We start from the raw sequence: 23,860 nt of genomic DNA, 5'->3' as shown, positions 1-23,860 counted from the left end.
CTTCTTAAAAAAAACATGGCTGGTGAGTTGACCCGGATGTAGTTTCCGTGAGTGAGGCACGTGTTCCCCCTGCAGCAGCATGAGTAGAGGTGGTGGTGGCATTTGGAACAGATGTCTGTAGAGATGGTGGAGCTCTCAGTGAAGGCGGCGGAACCGCTCCGGCCCGCCGGTAACCTGCAGCAGAACCGGGTCTTCCTCGACTTCTTCTGGGACCTGGCCAAACCGGATCAAGAGGTCCGACTGAAGGCGGTGGAAAACCTGATACAGTACCTAAAAACCAACAACAAGGTGAGGCAGACTGCGATCGGTGTCACTGAGAGACGGAGCGTGGTCCCACTGCACATGTACTCCTCAGACGTTTTCCACTACTAGTTTTAGAAGTAGTAGTTGTACACATAGTGTCGTATGGAGCGGTGGGAGATGTTTTCATATGTAACTGATTATATGACTGGATATCATACAGGATATCATTGACACACTGAATACTCATATAACAGAGTCAGGCCTATATTATTAACACAAGGCACTATTACCGTAACTACCTACTTTATCAAAACTTGTTAAAATACTTTGTATACAATATAGGAATCAGAACATTAAATAAAATGACTTAATAATATAGTAAACCTTTTCTTACCGTACAGCAAGCAGTAATGCATATACTATTATATATTGTATATATATTTATTAGTTTCAGATTTAGCCATCTTATATTTTGCTTGTTTTACGTTATTGTATTTTTGCACAACTCTGTTGCTTGTGAAGCTCGCACACAAGAATTTCACTCACATGTACTGTACCAGTGTACCTGCACATGTGATGTGACAACAAAAGTGATTTGATTTGATTAGAAACACTGTAAAGCACAGTAAAGTATTTTACTGTCAAGGGTCAAGGTTTAATGGCATGTTTACTGTGGAACTCCATTACCAGTAATGAAATCCTTGGAATCAGAGTTTTATCTGATTGCTGTTGCTCATTAAACTAAACCCAACACTTAAAAAAAAAAAAAAAATTAAAGAGTGCACTTATAAAAAATGTCTGAGTTTAGTATGTAGTATTTCTTGTATAAGTATATTCCAGCATATATATGATTCCACACAGTGTTAAAGTGTCTGTAGTTTCAAAGTTTTAAATCATCTTTCTTCATGTTTTGCAGGAGGATGAGTTGGAATACACCTTTAAAAGGCTGGTGGATGGACTGGCTCACACACGGGAGACTGCGAGACCTGGGTTCAGCCTCGCTCTGGGGCAGGTGAGTGGAGTTTATCCCCATCTATCTTTGTCTGCAGCCCTGCCTCTGCGCACACATCCACAGCTTCAGCCACATCTCTTTGTTTCAGGGTTGGGGTTAATAAACACAGTGCAGGAGTTCAACACTACTTTTAATAACAAAAATCCTCTTTATTTATCTTCATAAGTGATAAAATTCCTGGATGTGGCTTTTATGTGCTAAGAGATGGTTGTGAGACCTGCTATGATGTATAGTTTGGAGACTTCGACTGACAAAACGATAGGAAGCTGAGTTGGGGGTAGCAGAACCAAAGATGTTAAAGAGTTAGAGAGGTGAGGCTGAGATGGTTTAGAGATGTAGACAGGAAGGATAGCAGATGTTTAATACGGAGCTGCCAGCCAGGAGGAAAAGAGGAAGACCAGAGAGCAGGTTCATGAGTGCAGATAAGGAAGACATTGCAGAGCGTTGGCACGACAGAGGAAGATGCTGGGGGATGGGGGGGATGTTCAGATGATGTGCCGTGATGACCTTTAGATGTCAAAGATAAAGATGAGGAGAAAGAGGCAAATGACAAAGTCACAGAAGCAGATGAAGAAGACAAAGAAGATAGAGAGAGAAGCGATGATTTGTGTGTAAAAGACTTATACACACCTTTTTTTGGCACAGTTTTGTACGTACAAAAGTGTCACTATAAGCTTTGTATAGCAATAGGTTATGACATCAGCATGTACACATATACCTAATAAAGTGGTCAAGATGTGTTGCCGTTACTCTTCATTAAAGAGCAAATTCAAAAGTCTAAGGAGTAGATGTGATCATGTTAAAAGCTAACCAGTCAGCTGTAAAGCCCAGCTTTATATTAATCTTAAATTAGGGTGGTAGCCAGAAGTTTCCAGGGTGTCATTACGTACACTGGAATTTGTTTTTCCCCCTTGTCAAACATGGACATACCTTCTGTCTACCTATGCTTCAAAGTCCTGAATGAATCATCCTTTGCTTTCTGTCTAGCATGGACAGTCTCCCTTTATTTGTGTATCACCTTCTGTACGACGTCATGCAATTTAAAGTGCTAGTTTTGCCTTATTTTAAGATGAGTATTGAACTGAATATATTGGTCATAATGTGGGTTTTGGTGTGTGTACAAATGCTGTTTTGCTGCTAGTGTTAGGAAAGTGCTCTATAATAACTGAGCTAATCAGTAAAGTTTCCCTTATTTTTAGGTTTTGAGTGCCTTTGAAGATGTCTCCCTGCAGAGAATACTCAACAGCATCAAAGAAAAGCACAACTTGCAAGGAGCTAAAAAGGTGAGTTTTGGGTGTTTGGTCTTTTTTAGCACCAAAATTGATGAATGCAATCTTTGAACTTGTTTCATCTTTTGTCTTTCAGAAATTTGCCAGAAATGCTATGTTTGGAAACTTGTTTGGTGTTCTTGCCCTTCATCAGTCCAACCGCCTCTCTAAGGTAAGTTTTCTCACATTTTTAGCATACTTGGAAAAAATTTCACTGCATTAAAGAGGAGAATGTGCCTGAGACAATATACTGAAGATGCCTGCAAATATTTAAGGGATACCAATCGTAGGGAAAGCAGGAAAAAAAAAAGATCGTGGTTGCATCACTTTCAGGTCTTTGTACGGTTGTAAATTTCACGAGAGATTTAAGATCCAGGTGACAGAGGAGATCCAGGACAGCTGATGCTCTGTCAAATACGTTGTGGTCTCTGAGCTCTCTGTCTTGTTTCTGTGCAGGAGCCGCAGGTGGTGTTGGGATGTGTGCAGCTCCTGCAGAGCCTCAGTCAGCACAAACAACACCTGAAGGACCTACCCACCAAGACCATGATGGACATCCTCACTGAGGTGACAGCTGCAGCCTAGTTACTGCTATAAAAATAGTGTTTTTCAAGTATTTTCAGGGGTTTTCTGACTCTAGTGTATGTCATCCTGTCCATCAGGTCCCTGAGGAGGTGTTTGAGGAGGTCCTCATGGGAGCCCTGCAGACTGACCTGGAATCTGCTTTCAGGACTCCGGAGCAGCTGCAGCTGCTGCTGGTAGCTCTGCAGCGCTTCCCACAAACCCTCAAACCCAAGAAACTGAAGAAGTTGCTGGGCTCCTCCACCATCATTAACGCTGACAACATACCCAAGTAAGAAGCTTTCACAAACACGCACATCTTCTGCTGCTGATCTGAATGTTCATTTTAACTTGCACCGCTCTGTGCTGGCTACACTACTGTAAGTGCATCCTATAATTATGCACCACTTTCCCCTTCTGGGTCTGCTAATCAGCAGCTTCTGACTGAACTGTCTAATGTGATGTCTGGCAGAATAACAGAAGTGTTGAAGACGGCAGCCCACGCTGTGAAGAAGGAGCGCATCCTCCCAGCAGTGGTCCTGGACCTCCTGAAGCTCTCTCTGAAGGAAGACAGCTTTGAGCTCTTCTGGAATAAAGCCATCACAGACGGCATGTTAAAGGAACAGCCGGGGCCAACTCAGTGAGTCCTGTCAGCTTTAGAGGGTGCCTGCAGCCCGTTGAACAGTTAGTCCTTTAAAAATGAAGTAATTAAATATTATTATGCTCACTGGAAATGGTTTTATCAGATGTGAACTAACTGTGGTAGACAACTGAGTGCTGCACTAGATGAAACAGCACTTTTTTTAATACCACCGACTTCGTTATCCTGTATCAGACGTAAGTGCAGACATCTTCATGTCAGGAATTTAGCATGAAAATTAATAACTCAGCAGTTTGTGTTGATTTTAAAGTCAAACTTGGAGCAGGAGGGTGTAGGATTTAATCTGCAACAGCAAATCTGACACTATATTGTCGCTGTGTTTAGTGCTCACTTCGCTGCTTTGCTTTAGTAACACTTGACAGAGGTGGAGAGAGCACACCTGTTTCTGCAGGATTTACTCTTCTTTTTTCTTCGATTTGTCCTGTTTATTATGTCATTGTGCTCAGCCCTTCTGCTGCTTTCCCATCTGTGTCCAGTTACATGAGCTTCCGTCTGCTGGGCAGCGCCCTCCCTCTGCTGTCCGCAGCCCAGCTGAAGGACGTCTTGTCTGGAGAGGTGATGATAAACTATGGGGAACACGTAGTGTCTGCTCAGGTCAGTGCCACCGTCTAGACTTGACTATAAAGAACAGCTTCCACTCTTCAATGTCATCTAATGGGACGAGCTAATAAAATCTTGCTTGCAATGCTTTCTGCTACAAGACCTGCTAAAATGAGCCTAGTGTTACTGTACTTGTAGTAATTTAGAATAATTGCGGATGTTATCTCTGATCTTAATCAAATACAAATCTGCCATGCCTATAATTCATAAAGTGAAAATTTCCCAGCAAATGACCTACAGTCTTTCACCGAACACAGAGGTCATGTGATCATTTTACTTTAGTTGACACCAAGCAGCAATATCACTGGTTTGTAAAGCACTGTAGCACTTCCAGCTTGTTGATGAGGGTTTTTTTCCCTGTAGAATCAGTGCTAAGTCACCATGTTAAAGCTGTGCTCACACATATTAAAGCTAATGTAGGTCCGCTTCCATCTTTTCTCACTCTTAGAAACCGGACCGCTTCAAGCTGGCCCCTGAGATGGACGTCTTTGTGTCGGATTTCTTGGAAGGCTGTCGGGACTCAGACAAACAGCTGGCAGTCATGGTGGGTTTCTCCTCCCTCACCAACAAAGGCTACCCCGTGGTGCCGTCAGTGTGGAAGGTGGTGCAGCACCTTCAGCCTGCAGCTCTGCAGGGCTATGTGGAATGGCTTAAGGACATATTCCTGCAGCCTCAGCTGGACAAGCTGCTGGACATCAGTACTCACAAGAAGAAGGACAGCAAGGGAGGACAAGATCAGTGAGTGCATCTGCTGTTGTTTTTGGTAGATCGTGCAGAGAATGTGTGCCGAACAGGGCAAAAGAGGCACGGAAAGTGGATGGATGCAACTTGTTGATTATCTTTCCTCAGGAAGGAGGAATCTGTATTCCGCCTGAGGAAGTGGATTGTTTCCCGGCTCGCCTCCATCATTGACAACCACCAGGTGAAGAAGCAAGAGGATCTCGTCATGGATGTGGCCAGGTAAGACTTGTTTGAGCGCTGTGAAGTTCTTTGTTTGATGAGGAGGAGGTTTTTCACTAGTGTTTTTTTTTTCCCCAGGTTTGTCTTTTTCCATGCTTTCTTCAGCGCCAAGAAGGCCTCGGCCGACATCTCGGAGACAAAGACGAAGCTTTCTGTCCCAATCGACGATAAAACCAGAGCCGTGCTCGTCAATTCTTTCTTCGGGTGAGAGACGACATTTTCTCTGCAGCTTTTAAATATCACCCGCTGATGGCTGTACTTTATTTCTCTGATCTTTTTCTTCAAGAAAAATTGTTCAGCTGTCTTCTGTCTTTCCGCCACCCAGACTTCTCCTGTCCATGCACCATATGCCGCTCACTGAGGACGCAACCGAAGGCGCAGCTGTCAGCCAAAAGCGGGTTCTGGGTGTGACGGCTGACGGCACCATGTGGATCTACCACCTGGTTCAGTACGCGCAAGCCCTGCTTAACCAGCCAAAACACGTCCAGAGCAGCCAGCCCTTCAGCCCTGAGCAGAGACAAGCCTGGGACAGGTAGGGAAGCTGGAATATGACGTAATCTTTACATTTAAAGGAGTTTTGCTTATTCACCTGTGCCATTTTTGATTTGTTTTCTTCCAGCATGCTGGAGTCTGTGGCAAACCTGAAGAAGAAGGCAAAGAAAAGCCAAACAGCAGAGAGCAGCGCGTTCCAGCAGCTCTTCCTATTGGTCGGCATGCACCTCTTCAAGGTACAGCATCCATCAGCCTGTTAACAGTTGGTTATTTGTACCCATTAAACCTAAATTAGCTGAATAAGAGCAGCGTTGTAATACTTTTCTTCCCAAAGGCCCCTGAGGAGCTGTTGGACATCATGAAAGACCTGCAGAGCTGTATGGAGAAGGCTCAGGAGAAGAAGGCCAAAAAGAAAAAGAAAAAAGAAGGTCAGGCCTTGTGCTTCGTGATGCTGCTGCTTTTTATCACATCTCTTTTCATATATATATAAAGAAATGCTTCAGCATTTTTGGCAATGCCAGGAGTTATGAGAAGGTCAATATTGTTTTCATGTCTGTGCTTACCTTCCCACTGCTTCCTACACTCGAAGCAGCAGGACACAGACAACCTCGCTATGCCCAAACTTTTGAAATATGCCTCACAGAAAATGAAAGTGAGCAGAACAACCTACAAATCCAAACATATTTTAGCGTCATATTTGATGATCTGTAAGCTGTACCTTTTTTTTTTTTTTTAAACTAGAGTTAAGACTGAACTTCCGTATTAAAGTATCAGTAATTACTCCCGTTTTTGATCAAATTAACCAACTAAATTCATTTATAGTCACTATAGAAATGTCCATGCAGTTGGTGGAGACCATAAGCGAAGCTAAAAGCAGATTATTCTGCATAATTTTGTTCACCTTCTGCAGAATTTCTTAATAATCGGCTGATTCCAATTAAAATAAAAAGAATTTTGTGTCCTTAGCTTATTGTGCTTTCTCTTAGGAAGCCAGAGAATGAATAAGCGAGTGCTGCTTTTAAGTGTGTGAATGTGTTGGATGTTTTGAAATGCAGCCACAGAACAGGAGGAGCCCGAGTGGGTGGAGGTGATGGTGGACATCTTGTTGTCGCTGCTCTCCCAGCAGAGCAGACATATCAGACAGGTGTGCAAGACGGTCTTCTCCTCCATCTGCCCCCACGTTACTGCAGCCGCCCTCACCGCCATCTTAGATGTAAGTAACACATACGGGGTCATTATCAGGATTCCCTGTAGACACTCGTGAAATTAACATAAGTCAGGTTATCAGTGTAATGTAACTTTAATCAGAGCTTTGCTTGGTCTTTTATTAGTTAAGTTTTTTTTCTGTTCTTCTTTCATCACATGACCTAAATATGGCCACTTTTTTGTCATGTGACAAAGATACACCAAGAGTGCTGTGGGGTTTCTGCATTTTTCAGGGTTTCCTGGTTAAACTTTTGGTTCATTCCACATTAACTGAGCAAATGCTTCCAATCTGACCATCTCCAATTCCCCTGAAAAAAAATTCCCAGGGTGGTGATACACATCTTAATAGGAAAACTGCCAGATTGCAGCTTTCTACAGTTATTAGTTTGCTCATAAACCCCCCAAATCAAAACATGTGTTTGCAATGAAGTTAGTGTGTTTTCAAGCCTTTTCTATGGAACCATTTTTAAACAGTTATTTAACTGTAGCTATTTATTTATGTAATAGCTACATAGAGAACTAGATAAGCAATTTTATTCTAATTTTAGGCCAAATATCTATTTTTGGCTTTGATTACACAGACCTGAAAAAGTAAACCCATGGAGCAAATTTATTTTATACCTTTATCTATAAACACAACAGATTTCTGGTAGTGGACGCTTTTTGTTTACGATTGTTTTGCACCTGTGCTATTGACCTGTGGAGGCTTTGGTTGCAGGTAAACAGTCTGTGTGAAGAGTAATGTGTTGGTTAGCCATGGTAATTTTTTATTTTTATTTTTTGTAAAATCTGCCTAAAAAAATGAGTTTCCTGCTTAATTTTGCCAAACAGCCAAAAAAGGAATGCATCAGTGATTTCCGCACAAAGTCGGTGTTATTTGTAACAACAACATTTTGTACTATGTGTAGGTTTTAGACCCAGAGAAGGATGACGAAGAGGACGCCGCTGTGGTTGTCGAAGATGACTCAAACGCAACACAAAAGAAGAAAACAAATGAGGAGGATGACGAGGAAGATGATGAGGAGATGGAGGTCAGTTGTTGTCAAACGTATTTTCTGTTATCAACCTTTTTCTGTCTTATGCACTGAATTCTACTCAAACATAAATTATTTATCTTTCACATGCCAATTGTTTCTATCTCTACAGTTACAGTTTATTCTTTTAGACACAAAACGTTGTTTATTTTAGTTATTCTAAAATGTGCAGTTTTGTTTTGTTTTGTTGTTTTTTTTCTTCAGGATGACAAATCTGATGAATCTGATGATGATGATGATGATGATGATGACGATGACGGCGACGAGGACGATGATGACGACTCTGAAGATGAAGCAATGGAGGAGGAGGAGGAGGAAGGGGAAGATGAGAAGATGGACGAGGAACCAGTGGACCAGAACTTCCGCATAGAGCTCATGAAGGTCCTCCAACAGAAGAATGCTCTGGTGGGTGTTCAGGCTTTTCAGCTTGTCCGCTCTGATTTCAATTGAACTTTTAATACAAAGAGCTCACTAAGGCCGAGCAGAGGCTCATCACAGCAGCAGTGTTCATTAGGATTCACCAAAGTGTTCTGTGTAAAGACACCGTGGTCATTAAGTGCATTAATCTTTGTCATCTTGGGAGCAAATTTTATGTGCATAAATAGAAAACGTGACCAAAATTAAAATTTCACATCCGTTAAGTCAGCATCGTCCACAGTGCCGGCATGAAATCTACAAAAAAGCAAAATCCTGCAAATTAATATTCATCATACATCTTGTCATTAGTCCACCTCTCTCTTCATTAGAGATTAGGATGATGAGATTGCGTTCCTCAGCACCACATTTTGGGCTGTATTTTGTAATGCGATCGTCATCTTTTAGCCTAAAGCAGGAAGATAAAATTGCAACAGAACGTCACCAGTAACTTGTTTAACAGCTAATTTTTAGAAAGATGCAATAAAAACTGAGCAAGTATTCTGTATTTTGTGTGCTGTTTAAGCTCTTTTAGCACAGCTTCAGTTGCAGCATAACTGCAAGCCCCTTTGCAACCCACCTCCCTCCCAGTTCCATTTATTAATTTTACTACATGTGTTTGAAGCTCAGCTAGAATAATTTAAGTTTAGGTGGAGCCTAACAGAAGATGTTTCACCTCAGAGACCTCAGGCTAGAGCTATAATTCAGTGCTTCAATGTCAAAGTAACACAGTTGTACTTCATATTCAGGCCACAGAGGAGGATGCCAGCAGTGATGAAGATCTGGATGATGAAGCCATGATGGAGCTGGATAAGAGTCTGTCAGCGCTGTTCTCAGAGCAGAAGAAAAAGCTCCAGGCCAAGAAGGATGAGAAGACAAAACTACAAAAGGAGAAGACGCTGGTCAGAGAGTTTAAGATCAAGGTAGCTTAAGCTCAGTCCTGTCAAACACATCTTTAACCCAGCACAGCATGACACTAAGAGGAGAGACGGCGAGAAGTAAAATACAGACCTTTCTCATCCCATTGTTTTGCTCTTGTAGGTGTTGGACCTGATTGAAGTGTTTGTGGCGCGGCAGGCTGGAAGCCCTCTCGTCCTCGGCTTGGTTGAGCCTCTGCTCGCCATTATCGAGCGAGGAATGAGCTCCGGCAGTGACCAGCAGGAGCAGGACTTCCTCCGCCGGACAGCAGACATATTCAGGTAAACACATGTGAGCCGTGGACTGAGCTGACTGTTAGTGTCATAATTAATTTTAAATGTTTGGTGTTGCGATTTATGTCTCATGTTCAATTTGAAATGTTCACGTCAGCGTTTTTATCCACTGGAGATCAACTACAAAACACTTTTGCTTGTATTACTTCATTTTATTTATTGCAATTTGTAAAAATTTCAAGTTCAAAGCTGGTGATTCGAGTGTATTTGGAGAAACTGAGAGACAATTTATAAATCCATAGATGGCAGGAATTTCAGAGGATAATAGCTTATGTTCTTTCAACAGTGGCTATTGCTGCTTTTGAACGTTTAGTTTCTCTAACTGTATTAGATCTCTGACGTGGGCAGAGCAAATCAGTTTGGAGGAACAATTTTACAATAACAGACTTTATGAACATCAGTGTGGTAAATTTCAATTTAATCTGCTGAATTGGACAAAACAGATTTTCTCAAATTCATAAAATTTACTTTATTGCTCTGGGGTTTCAGATGGCTTCCAAACCCACCACACACAGATTAATAGGGTGTGCATACATCCACTTCTTACCCTACCTTGCTAAGTAGTAGGTTGAAGGTTTCAGGTACCCAGCTTGTATCTAAAAGACAAGGTGATACATTTTAACATGGCCCAAGCTCATGTCTTTAAATCTAAGTACTAAGTTCAGGTCAGTCAGGGTTTCAGCCCTCTGTGTGTTTGTCTTTGAACCCTGTTCTGAACTGGCATGGCTGCTCGAGCCCTCCTGCAAACCTGCAGTTACAGCACTCATTGGATTGACCAACACTCAGATGGGAAAGTTCAAGGAACTTAGTGATCTAAGGAGTTATGTGGATTTACAGAAGTTGGGTAGGTCTCTTGGAGCCTTTTTTTTAAAACAACTGTAGATTTCAAGATCATTAGCTCAAACAACTGTATGTAAGTACAAGTTATTCTTATGTTTCACCAATTTGCCAACGTATGGAAGAAGATCCAAACTGCGTCATCCTCAGATGAGAGGAAATTGGTTAGGATGTTCAGGAACGACCCAGGAAATGTTTTATGGTCAGATGAGATAAAGATTGAGCTGTTTGGCCACAATGACAAGAGTAAAGGTGAGGCTTTAGAAATCTACCACTGTACCAAGCAGGGTGTAGGTAGAGTCATGCTCTGTGGCTGTTTTGCTGCCAGTGATACTGGAATGGAGTAATGAAGAAGGACTAGCAGTACCTTAAAATTCAGTTTCACCTCAAATGAATAGCTGGGTTGAAACTCGAAAACATTTGTGTGTTCCAACAAGGCAATGCACCCAAAAACACATTAAAACTGGTTTTGGAATAAATAAAGCAGGCTAACATTAAGTTTCTCGAATAGCCTTCACTGGTTTTGTCAACTCAGCCACAAAGCCAGGTCTGTGCCAGGAAACCGACAAAGGTGCATCTGGTTGATGCGCACCTCTCATCAAAGGGACATTGAACCACATATTTCTGGGTGTATGTATACGTTTGACCAAATTAATTATATTAAATTCAAATTCCCTGTTGTTGTTTTCAAAGTCTTAAAGATGTAGGCTGCACAATCATCTGAATAAAAATAAAAACAGTTCAAAGGGAAAAAAATTCCCATAACATTCATGCCCATGATGAGTACGTGTAAACTTCTGACCACATCTGTAAGTCAGATAAGCTGTTAAGAAAGTGGATGAATGGATGAGTAATGACAGCTTCCCCTGAGGTCCTCCTGAGTGTTTGATGTCTCTGTTTTTATAGGAACCACCTGTGCAGGTCCAAGGTTTACTGCAGGACTGCCGGTGACAGACAGGGGGAGCTCCATGACCTGCTGGAGAAGCTGGTCACCAAATCCCAGAAGCTGTCTGACTCCTCAGTCTCCCTTTACTACTTCAGGTACAGCAGTGATGTTTTTTTACGGAGCTGAAGAGAAGATGATGTGACACCACCGTATTTCTAAATGTGTGAGAAAGTTATTTTGCTTTAAGTGTGTTGTTTTCTCCCTGCAGTGCTTCTCTGTATGTGGTAAAAGTGCTGCGAGGAGCCCCTCCTGCTGAGACCACAGAGGAGCAGGCCGACGTATGTTCACACACAAGTACACAGACACACACACTAATTTCAACCATCATGTTTACCTGCTCGCAGGGGGTTGCCTGTCTAGATCAGAATGTGTGCGTTTTGTTTTTTTTGTGTTTTTTCTTCCAGTTTTACCCAAAACAAGTCACATAAAGAACAGGACAGGCTTTCTTTCTTTTTTTTTGCTTGTGGGTCACACAGTTGGTCAGTAGACAGATGGTAATTAAACATTTACACAACAGGCAGGTACTGTTCTTATGTTTTCTCTCATGTTGTGCTCAGCTGTGCACCAGATTCCAGGCCTGTTTCTGGACTTTACTGGGTTAGAGGAGTGTCCTGGATAACGCGGCCCCCTTTTGACCAGATTATTCTCTCGTCCTTGAACAAACTTTTGTCCTTACTCACTTCTGAGTATTTTCTGTTTTTCTCAACTTTTAAGATAAGAAGATAAGAATAAACGTTATTTTCCCACGTGGGAAAATTTGTTTTGGACAAACAGTGCTAAACATAGCAGCATTCCCACAATAAATCCCATAATACGACGCCAGCAAACATTCGATTACACGATGATGTGGCTCCAGAGCTTTTAAATTGGGCTAAGTCCTATTTAAAAGTGCAATAGATACTGGGAGCAACGAGAGCTTATAGCGGTTTGTTTTATAGCTGCTTGCTTTGTACTGTTTCCCTGAGGGTAATAGCTCGTGCCGTAAAAAAGGATACAGGAGGGATCATTAATCAATCTACTGATAGCTACAGAGAAGACGAAAGCATTTTTCCTCTTCCTGTTTTGGTTGTGCAGTCAAGCCTTCGTTATCCCAAGAGAGCTAATAACCAGCAGGAGAAGAGCACGAACATGAGCCCTACAGAAAGCCAATATTAATGCCAGCGCTGTCTGTGCTAACTGTAGCGATGACATCATGAAATCAGTGACTGCTTGACAATAATAAGTTAAATTAAATCCAAACAACTTGTCTATATTGATTTTAATTAAGAAAATGATCTGTTAATAATGAAATGAGTCCTGTGAATTCTCAGTTTAATGACAGGCTGATTGGTGGTGGTGTGGTGGTGGGGGGCATTCACCAGATGTTCCATGCACGTCGCCAGCGTTGCGTGATGCTGCTGCTGTCAGATGTTTTCATAAGACTTGTTATTAAAAGTGTATTGACAAAGATTCCTTAAATAAGCTTCTGTTCCAGCAGACAGTTTGGGATTTGTTTGTCCCAGTTTTGACATATCTGTCTCTTCACGCCTCCACACCAGTGAGTGGATGTTCTTTTTCCACAAATAGTGTTACCGTTAATCTGTTTGGGGGTTTTTTTGCCTTTCATTTTAAATGATGGCTCTTCTCTCTTCAAATATTCAAGCAGACACGACAGTAATCAAGTTTCAATCTAAATGATGCGCAAATATCTGTTAAAACATGCAAACGAAAGTGTGTTTCTGTTTGTTTGTCCCTGTACACTGAAATACTGCTCTTTCTGACATCATTTTATACACCACATTTTTCACCTCACAACTTTTTCCTCACATTTATACCTAAAGTGAAAATTATAGTTGTTCTTGGCAACTAATTAAGAAAATGAATAAATTACCTACTAACTAACTACTAACTAATCACCTTTTCTAAAGCACTCAGAAAATAGTCTTAATTGAAGCCATTAATCACATTCTTTATTAAACAAATATTATTTTGCTGAGTGGCTAACGTTAGCCGTGGTAGCACCGGCAGATTTCTTTTCTTGCAGATTTCCCTCCACAGACCTGTGCACAATGTAGTTACTCATATTCAAGTAGGCAGCCTACACACAGCTGCTCATAATCAAGATCAAAGTACTGCAAAGCTGCTTCAGTTAGTCGTGCTGTCATGTCTTATTTTAAGTCTTGCTTGCATACAAATTCCTGTCATGGAGAGAGGTGTCTGGCGGCAAGTGGCTACATAAAACAGTTGACTGCTTTTCATTAGATGCACCTGGACAACTGCTAGGATCAGAGTGGGGGGAGAAAGGCAATTTAAGTGACTTTGAATGTGGCATCATTGTGGGTATGAGTATTCCACAGACTGCTGATCTGCTGGGATTTTCCCACATACCCATCTTATTGATTGCCTTATTTATGTCAATAGATCAGGGGAAAATGGGCAGAGTACTTCAAGCTGATAGTAAGGCAGCTGTAACTCAAATAACCACTCGTTACAACCTAGATATGCAGAAGAGCATCTCTGATACTGCAGCAGAAGACCACACCAGGAGCTTCTCTCTTCAGCTGCTAACTGAGGCTAATATTTGCACTGCCTTACCTAAATTAGGCAATCGAAGATTAGAAAAAAGTTGCCTTGTCTGATGAGTCTGGATTTCTGATGCAGCATTAATTTCAAACTTGTTTCTTGAACTCAGTGAGTTCACTGTACTCGGCTGACAAATATTGAGCAACTGTGTGATGCTCTCATATCAAAACGACTAAAATTTAATGTTTCCACCTTGTTTAATCTACGCCAGTGGTTCTTAACCTGGGTTCGATCGAACCCTAGGGGTTCGGTGAGTCGGTCTCAGGGGTTTGGGCAGAGCCTTCGCCGTGACATGCACGGCTCATTTTGTGCACCAGTAAAAAACATATCTACGTCTTGAATTTGAAAAAAAATCATATTTTATTTTTCACTAAAGAGGGGTTCAATGAATTCGCATATGAAACTGGTGGGGTTCGTTACCTCCAACAAGGTTAAGAACCACTGATCTACGCTGAAGAATTAAAGCAGTGCTCAAAGCAAAAGGAGCTCCAACCCTGTAGTAGTAAAGTGTTTGTAGTAGCAAGAGTAGCAGTGATCGTCTACTTGAATAATCACATGCTTTACCAGTAAAAACACAAATAGCTAACTGGAATCCAGCCATGACTAATTTTATTATTTAGGCTTGTTCTTTTTGCTTTAAATTAGCATCTGAACCCCGATGTCTGCTGTTTGCTATTTGATGTGTGCAGCTGAAGTTCATGGGTAATGTCGACGTGGATCGGGTCTCCACTATCTTCAGAGATGCTCTGTGCTCCTTCATGAGCCGGAGGAAGAGCCCACTCACTGCTCAGATGTTCATCGACTTATTCGTCAGATTCCCCGTGAGTAAAAACGCACACCTCAGTCCGAGTGCAGCCGCTCGCCTCTGAAGCAGTAACTGACACTTGTGTGTTATTTGCAGGTTTTATGCGTGAAGCTGTTGGACACAGCAGTGCAGAACATCACATCTGGAGTCAGAGAACATCAGCAGGTAAAAAGTTTTGAACCCCCCCAGTTTTGTTTTTTGTTTTTGTTTTTTACTATAGGAACAGTTAAGCAGCCTAATCCTGAATGACAAACATGAAAGAGTTCTCTTCTCCCATCATGCCATGGGAATAAAACTGAAAGATGATGTCATGTACTAATTGAGAACTTAAGATCATCTTCACTTTGGGAAAACTCCCACATGAGCAAGTTAAACAATTAGAGCACATATGGCTCATATGGTGCTGTCTGCTAGAGTAAAGTTTCAAATAAAGCTGTGATGCCCAGTCCTCGGTTGGTGCGTCGCTCTGAATAAAGTAGACCTGTTCATGAGTTTGGATCCTTGACTTATTGTGCCATATGGTGTTTCAATATTAAAACATAGCACTGGTGATATTCTGTATTTATTATATTGTCAACAGATTCCATAAAAGCAATAAAGTCAACTGTTTTAGTAGCTCCCTGCCTTTCCTCCTTTAATGAGATATAAAACTAAAAAAATAGCTCACAAATATTTATAATAAATAAAGACTGAAACAGCTGGGAGCAAACTGCACTTTTTTGGCAAGCATTAATTTACATTTATTGCTCTACTAAGTATTTACAGCAGCAGGACAGCATGTTCATGCACATTAAGAAGCATGTGACATCACAAATCATTTTAATACACCAACAGACTCCATACCATATAGGGTTTACTTGCTTTATAATAAATGTATTGCTGGTTTTGCTCCTAGAGTATCACCAGAGTTATCCTTTAAAGAGTTTCCTTTAAGGATAAGAGAAGTATAGTGACAAAGTAGCTGTAAAACAGTGATTTAACTAGAAAATGACATAAGCGTAACCTTACTTTTATATAGGAATGTATCCAGAATACAATCAGCTGGCAACCATAGTTTTGAACCCTATTGCAAAGTCAGGCCCCTATTGCAAACGGACTCTCTGCAAACGAGTTGCACTCATCAGTGGAGGCTGCCAACATGCTGCCATCAATCAGTCAATCTGTCTGCATTTATATGACATGTCAGCAGTTATGTGAGAAATTAGCTGCATGTTTTTTGTCCCGTGTTCTGTCTTTTACCCCCAACCGATCACGGCAGATGGCTGCCCGTCCCTGAGCCCGCTTCTGACGGAGGTTTTTTCCTGTTAAAAGGGACTTTTTCCTTCCCGCTGTCGACAAGTTGGTGCTCCAAGGGGGTCTCTCAGTATGATTTTAGGGTCTCTACCTTGCGATATAAAGCCCCTTGAGGCAACTGTTGATCTGATTTGGCACTATTTAAAAACAGTTGAACTGAATTGAAAGTTATTTTGTTAAACTTCACCAGTCTGTCTGCATCAGACTGCAATTGTTTGGAGACAGATTATCTCCCACCAAGCAACCAGCGCAGTCGCCCTGCAATCCAAATATGTCCCTCAGAGGTTGACGGTTTTGCACGCTTGACCTTTGATGACCAGTTGGTTGCCGCAAAGTACTTGCAGTCATTTTCCAACAGAAAAAAATTCAAGCAACTGAGCCGTTATCCAAATTTATGCATTTTACTTGTTTGTCATGTCAAAATGTTTTTTTCCATTAACACATTTTTTTAGAACAACAATAGCAAAGTAACCGAAAGAGAAACACAACAGCAATCTGCTTTTGTTCATCAACTTACTGTCTGCATCCTAAGAGATTTAAAAAAAAACAAAACAAAACAAAAAACAACAACCTCAGACTTAATGTTATTCATTTGCTGGCAATTTTTTCCCATTTACACACCTTTGTCCACTCCTGTTTTACTGTTAAATTTCTCAGAAATGTGTTTCTGTGGCGTCTGACACATTTAAAATAAACTAAAAGACATTTCAGCATGTTTATTCTTATCTCGAAATGAGATGAGGTGAGATTTTTCTGGCAGCATTGTGTCTGAGCTGCCTTTTATTCCATGGACACATTATAAAAAATCATAAATGCTAATTTTTGATTAAAGTGCTCAATTTAACTTTTAAATTCTTTGTCTTACTTGCTTCATTGTGTGTTTGTGTTTGGTTGTGTGTGTGTTCAGGGCCAAGCGTGCGTGTTGGTGTTGCGGGCGATGCAGAGCAGGGAGGTTCAGCAGCAGCTGAGCGGCCCTCAGTGGACCGAGCTCTGCGAGAAGGTCAAAGGTCAGCTGGCAGCGGTGAGTCAACACACCCCTGCATTATAGCCGGGGCTCAGGTGGTAGAGCGAGTTATCCATTAATCGCACAGATAGCGATTTGATCTTCTGCCCCTCACATGACGAAGCCTCCCCAGGCAAGACACTGAACCCGATGGCAGGCCTTTTCCCTCATTTAAATTCTGTAAACCTCTGCTTGTGGAACTGATTGAAAGTCATTTTTCCTTGAGTATAGCAGCATGAGGCCATAGCTGCACATCATGTCCTCACTGTAAGTAGAGGCATTCATACACCAGCATGCTTCAGGCTTGTTCGCATTTTTATTATATTATTCCAGAAGGTTTATGAGATTGCATCGTCCTGTGATAAATGATGATTAGAGCCGCTGCTCCTCTCGCTGTCCTCTGTGTGTCCTCCAGAGAGCGGAGGGTGAAGACATGCCTAATTGCATGCTTCTGCAGGTCTTCTGCAAATAACCCCACCTCCTGTCTTTTTCCTCCCAGACGAAACGACGCGACCAGCTGTACTACTTTAGAAACTTAGTCGTGAAAAAAAAGTGTTTTCAAAGAAATTGCACATAAATCCCAGCTTTTCTTTTCCATCGAGAATTATTTATCAGATAATAACAATATTTCAAAAATGCAGGTGTAGGCTTTCATTTATCCAACTCAGCTGTTCCTCTGTTTTAATATTTATAAGTAATGTTTAAACATTTATGATAATACGTAATGGAACATGATGCAGTTGTACTCAAATATAAGTGTCTATTAAATTAAAACCCTCTGCAATCTGTTCTTGGCGGCTTTTATTTTGATAGATAGTAAAGTACAGGAGCAAACATTAAAATGTCCTTTTAGCTGTTTACATTTACATTATAATGTGTTTTAAACTATTTGCTTAGCTGATGTCTGAACTACCATTAAGTAATCCAGTTTTAGCTCAGGGTTTGGTCCTCCTTCACATGTTTAAAACTATTTTCTGACAGCAGGAGAGAAATGGTGTTACTCTAGGCACAGCATACAGTCTTTAGCTTTTATTCTCAGTTAAAAGAATAATGATGACCTGGATATTCTGGAATGTTTAAGTGGATTTTGGTGAAAAACAACAAATCCCAAAAATCCAAAACATGACAAAGACTATAAATACACACAAGATAAGGAAGAATATCTTGTGTGTATTTTAAGGGGAATACAAAATTGAACTAACACAGTACCACGATGCATACTGTTTAAAATAAATTAAGGAAACACTCAATTGACAGAGTATAACACAAAGTTGATTAAAATTCAGAGATATCAGTCTATCCAGTTTGGAAGCAGAAACCATTTTGAGTCCATTTCAGCTGCTTTGCTCCAAATAAAAGTGATAACAACTGCACTGAAGAGGCCCAACCAACCATCCATCCATCCATCCATTGCTCTGTCCTTTTACCTCCTTACTAATTTTCTTGTCACTACTAGCATGAGAAGTCCCCGCACACCTTCCAGCTCCACCTCCATCTGTATGAAGGGGTAGGCAGTGACATGTAGCCAGACTGAGTGTAGCAGAAGTGTTCAGTGCCACAGAAAGCAGCTGTCCAGATGAAGTCAGGTCAAAATGTTTTTGAGTTGTTTCATTTAATTCAGATTGATTCCCTTTATGTCCTCAGATGTCAGTTATAGATCTGATTTTTAAAGGCCAGATTGACTCTAAGCAAATCTTGAGCAGAATGTATAGTTTATTCAATGCACAGCTCACCAGTGTAGTTTCTTTAAATTAAATAGGAAACTGGAGACATCCCAGATCCAATTTGGCAAAAAAAAGTCTGTGTACGAGGATATGTACGTCTTCAGCATGCCTTTGACACGCGGTAATGGAGTTTGAGGTTGCACACGGTCTTTATTGGTCAGGTTATCAGAAATGCAGATAGACGTGGATCCTACATGTGACGAATGCAGATGGGCCAGAGCTGCACTGTTACATATGTTGGCTATGTACAAAGCTACATAGATCCCATTAGATATCTCTCTTACTGTGAGCGTGTTATGAATGTGATGTCTTCTCTGTTTTCTTTCTAGATGAAAAGGACTCTTTGTCTCTAACATTTGGCCGTTAGAGACGTTATGTGTCATATTCATTTAGAAAAGATCAGATTCACCATTAGACGATCTGCTGGGAAATTATATCCTACCATTTATATCCTTTGTTGGAGGTATTGCAGCGGCTATTATTAACACGCAACCACAATGTCGTTATTGTACGTGAGGTTTGCAACAAAATGACCACTTATTTTTATATATTACTCGATGACGTCTGATTATGTTTATATCCTTCATCTGGTACTCTAAGGGGGAGGTGGGGGGAGGTTTGAGATGCGGGTGGTTTCTATAGTCTGTACTGTGTTTTGTTGTGGCAGAAATAGAATAAAAAGACAGTTTCGAGTTGAGAAACTAAAGAGAGAGTGGAGCTATTCTGTTTTCCCCTCTATTTCTGCCCTATATAATGGTAGATGCTCCTATTAATCATGGCTGGAGTTCAAATACTGAAGCCATGTGCAAGTGTGCCAAATACTCACTTTCAGACTGGGTTTTTTCCCCACTATTGGATCCAAGAGAGTGGATCTAATATAAAATGGTCCTCTCAGGTACACCGCTCTGATTGTTTTTTTTTTTTTTTTTTGCCTTCATTCATCATTATCTGAAAGGAAAAAGGTCCCAGAGTATAGTGTATATATGTGATTAGCTCATGTTTTAAATAAACACAGGAGACATGGTTAAGATAACGCTGACTGATTAGGTTCATCTTCACCTACCGAGAGGTTTAAATCAGTGGCCATAAACAGTAGTTACATAATGGGCCAAGCTGTCAAATCAGAAGCAAATGAAAACAGCAGGATCAGGCGTTAAGGCCAATATGGACATGAGTCTAATCCCATTATCATCTTTCTAGAGTCTCCGACAAGTTGGTCATGCTGAGAGCAAGGTGGTGAAGGAGAAGGCGGTGAAAACTCTGGAGCTCTGCCAGTTTATAGTCAAGCACGTTCGCCAGCAGGTAGGTTTGCATGGAGTGTTGAGATGAGAAGAAGCAGGTAACGCGTTTCCAGTTTCTGACTCTGTTGCATGCTATGTGTAGAAGCTGTCTGTGGATTTGGAGCCCCTCCAGCAGGTCCTGCAGTCCCTGACCAGCGTGATTGCTTTCAAGAAGACCGGCAAGCTGGAAGACACCTACTGGGCTGTGATGAAACACTTTGGAGTAACGTGAGTTATTTCGGCATCTCTGAAATGAAGAGCTATAGAGGTGATTCTTGTGCAGAAATCAGATTAAAGGAAGAAATCAGGTTTGTGCAAAGTCCTTGTGTCCGTGGACTTTGAGATATTGTGAGTAATCAGATTTCCTCGCCCACACACACCAGTTTGGTGCCAGGGGTCGCTTATTTTAACTCGTATTAATGAAGCTCAGCGTAAGGGTATGTTCTCGATCCTCGTTTCTTCTGTTAAATGCTATGCATGAGTGCCAGGAGCTCACAAGTATAAATCACACCATGCTTGGGTGCATATTGTAATCCTCAGGCTTTTACTTAATAGCTGCCAACACCCAAGAAGGACTCAGTGGGAAAGATCGGTGCACTAAGTCGTATTTCTTGAGTTATTTAATGTTTGCAGACTTTCTCAACCTGTAATACTGACACGTATTAAACAGCACAGATTCATTTAGTGGCAGAGATTTTTTTTTAAAGATGATTTTGCTTCTGCACTGATGGCAGGAGTTCTGATTTATGGGTCGTCTTTGTTAATAAATGGCAAAAATCTTCCCTTGTTTAAGATGAACTGATAACATTTTGGTGTTTGAAGGTCTAGCTGACTGTAACCTCACAAAACCTTTCTGCGCACCATCGTTTCCTTTCATATGCTGATAACTTTAAAGTTTCGGGGATCCAACTTTTTCAATTTGGATCCTCATATTGATAGCTCAGCTTATCTACCGATGACCGAGTACTGATCCGGTATCAAATAAAGGCTCAAATAACAGTTGTTTTCCTGGCTTTCAGCTACTCCATTATTCACAAATGGTCGTCACAGCGGGTAGCTCTGCATGTTTGATGTGACACTGAATTTACACCAGATGCTCTTCCTGATGTGACCCCCCCCAGCTACTATCTCTGTTGGAAGATAAATGCATGAAAGTGTAAAAATAATGCATGCATGCATGTATGCATTATTATTCACCAAATGTATCTTGACTTCTGAGTATCTCCTGCATTCTGCTCTTAATCATGGTTGCAGTAGTTCTCTTCCTTATTGTGTGGAGTGGAGCAGACATGAAACAAGTCGCTTTACACTTACGACAGCAGGATAAGGAAAACAGTGTGGTATGCTTGCTCCAAGCTATGTTAGCTCTCGCACTGCTGCTGAATAGTAAGCATAGCAAATAACACTGAAATAAATGGATCATGTTGTCAGCCATCCGCAATCTAAATTTCTGAGTCTGTATAAGATTGATATTCAGTTCAAATGCCCAGATTGGAAAAGATGGTAAAGTAAAAACTCATATTCATTTATTAATATACCCCAGTATCGTTTGATGTGATTTAAAGCTCTATTTTCAAATGTCTTTAAAGGCATTTGAAGATACAAACGTCTTGTTTAATAGCATAAAAAATGAGAATAACCAGCATTATTGGGAAAAAAAGGAAAGAACAAAACACTTTTACACAGAGACGGGGAGAGAGAAATCACTTTTCCACTTTCAGATGATGAGCATACACATTTCTCTCTGCCATTATGAAACCCTTTGACTGAGTAATAGAAACACTATTTCCTGTCTGAGCGATAAAACACTATTTCCTTTTCTACACCTTGAGCCAAGTATCCACTTTTTCTTCTTTTTTTTTGCTCAAAGGGAATATCCAGTATTGATTAAATAAACCTCCATCTGTTCTATATCTCCTCGGGTTATTCTGGATGTAAACCAGCCAGCCTGTGATGGTATTTAATATCCAAAGATCCAATCTAGGACAAAGAAGTTGAGCCTTTCTTTTGTGTGCTGCAGGTATAAATGACTTGCTGTAATTTCTGCTAGAATAAAATGTAAAAATAAATGGGAAGTCATAACTAGGAAGGATTTTGAAGTGTTAGTAGTAGCAGCATTTTATCAAGGACGAATGTTAAGTGTCTTCTCGTTCTTTGGATTAGATTGTTCTGAATTTTGTCCATGTCCGTTAGAAGTTCCTGCCTCAGTTCCATAATCCTCACATACTGAGTAAAGGACATTTAAAGGACAAACTGTTCTGAAGTTTTAGGTTTGGGGTAGTTAATCTGTGTTTTAATAGAGTTTCAAATTGATTGATGATTCAGTTTTCGGTGCTTTGATTACGATGCTCAGGAGGTAGAGCAGTTTGACTGCAAATCTGAGGATCAGTGGTTCGATCTCTGGGTACTCCAGCCCACACCTCAAGGTGTCTTAAAGAAAGATGCCGAATGTTGCACTCCATAAATTCATTAGCATACGTAATGTGTGTTTATGTAGTGCTTTTCTAGTCCTGCTGACGACAGTTTAGACAACGAGTCACATTTAACTGTAGATTCATACAGCACTTTATCTACCTCATACTGTGCAAACATTTAGAATCATCAGCTAACCTAACCTGCCTGCTTTTGGGGGTTGCCGGTGAAGCCTGAATACCCGAGGGAGGACGAGGCAGGCACAGGGAGAACGAAATCCACACACAGCCAGGTCCTTTTCTTTTCTTTTTTTTGTTGCTGAGGTGATGGTGCTGAACACGCCATGCTTAAAGGCATAGAAGAAGAGCACAGTTAGAGTAGAAAACAACCATATAAGTAGAAGTACCCCCCCCCCCCCCCCTTGCCCGTTACATAAACAAATTATTTCTTGACCACAGCAGTTGTTTTTTAAAAATAAAATCTGTCATGTTGACCTTGTGTGTGTTGCAGGAAACCTAAAGCTGAAAAAACGAAGCCTGAGAAGGAGACAGAACAAGAGTCGGGCCCCGCAAAGAAGAAGGGTTTTCTGCCAGAAACCAAAAAACGTAAGAAGCGCAATAAGCCTGTTTTGGAGCCGGCAGCGGGCAACACGGCCTCCACAGATAAACCAGGGACGGAGAAAGGACAAGGCAAAAAGAAGCAAGACAAGAAAAATAAACAGAAACGACCCAATGGTGGCGCGACAGCATCACAGCCCAACCCAGCCAAAAAGAGTAAAACGGAGTCTGAAAGCAAAGCAGCCAAGAAGAAGAAGAAGAAGCCCAAACAGAAGAAAGAGGGAGGAGGGCAGATGTAATGTGGAGACTCCTATTTAAATGGACACAGAAACGTTTTTGTAATTTCCTTTAAAGACTCTTTGTTTTCGTCTTTCTCTGGTTCTCACATCTTTCTATGTCAAATTACGAGGCTTTTAATGTTTGGGAAGTGAATTAAGAAAGACTATCTTTTTCCCAGTATATGACTGCTGTTATGAGAAAAATAAATGTGATTTTCCTCCTGGAAGTTAATCAACTTGGCCTCCACTTCAGAACAGTTATATAGTTTTGTTATTCAGGTATGTAAAATGTTAAAAAGAAACAGGAAGGACTTGTGTGAAAAACATGAAAGCTTGGATCCATCATGCATTGGATCAAACGTTCAGGTTTGGGGTGTTGGCGTAATGTTTGTGGAGCTCCTGATTACTGGCTGATCTACAAACCAATTGTATACTGGAAAGTCATGGGCTTGTGAAATAATCTTAAACCTGTAAAATTTTTATAAAAGTATGTTGAGAATGCAA

General features: G+C 41.0%; 1 protein-coding gene across 1 annotated transcript; it reads left to right on the top strand.

The window, feature by feature from the left end:
- The first annotated feature begins 65 nt into the window (after positions 1-65).
- Positions 66-23,860, top strand: mybbp1a (MYB binding protein (P160) 1a). Its single transcript, XM_087847455.1, has 27 exons — positions 66-288; positions 1,160-1,255; positions 2,455-2,538; positions 2,621-2,695; positions 2,980-3,087; positions 3,183-3,373; positions 3,554-3,721; positions 4,219-4,336; positions 4,791-5,080; positions 5,192-5,302; positions 5,381-5,506; positions 5,628-5,834; positions 5,922-6,030; positions 6,129-6,222; positions 6,850-7,007; positions 7,909-8,031; positions 8,239-8,439; positions 9,198-9,371; positions 9,490-9,647; positions 11,403-11,537; positions 11,651-11,720; positions 14,694-14,825; positions 14,906-14,974; positions 17,010-17,123; positions 20,030-20,131; positions 20,213-20,337; positions 23,032-23,860. The coding sequence occupies exons 1-27, from the start codon at positions 112-114 to the stop codon at positions 23,375-23,377; spliced, it is 3,861 nt and encodes a 1,286-aa protein (XP_087703581.1). The 5' UTR covers positions 66-111; the 3' UTR covers positions 23,378-23,860.

This window comes from Neolamprologus brichardi, chromosome 10 (genome assembly GCF_056152115.1).
Source record: "Neolamprologus brichardi isolate AB-2024 chromosome 10, ASM5615211v1, whole genome shotgun sequence".
Classification (NCBI taxonomy): domain Eukaryota; kingdom Metazoa; phylum Chordata; class Actinopteri; order Cichliformes; family Cichlidae; genus Neolamprologus; species Neolamprologus brichardi.
The sequence above is the reverse complement of the archived record's forward strand: the minus strand, read 5'-3'. Positions and strand labels throughout refer to the sequence as shown.

What these genes read in the sequence shown, in the direction of transcription:
- mybbp1a (XM_087847455.1), top strand. Translation starts at nt 112, where the DNA reads ATGTCTGTAGAGATGGTGGAGCTCTCAGTGAAGGCGGCGGAACCGCTC. An exon ending in TCGGCATGCACCTCTTCAAG is followed by an intron (nt 6,031 to 6,128) that starts GTACAGCATCCA and finishes TTCTTCCCAAAG; the next exon opens with GCCCCTGAGGAGCTGTTGGA. An exon ending in ATGAAACACTTTGGAGTAAC is followed by an intron (nt 20,338 to 23,031) that starts GTGAGTTATTTC and finishes TGTGTGTTGCAG; the next exon opens with GAAACCTAAAGCTGAAAAAA.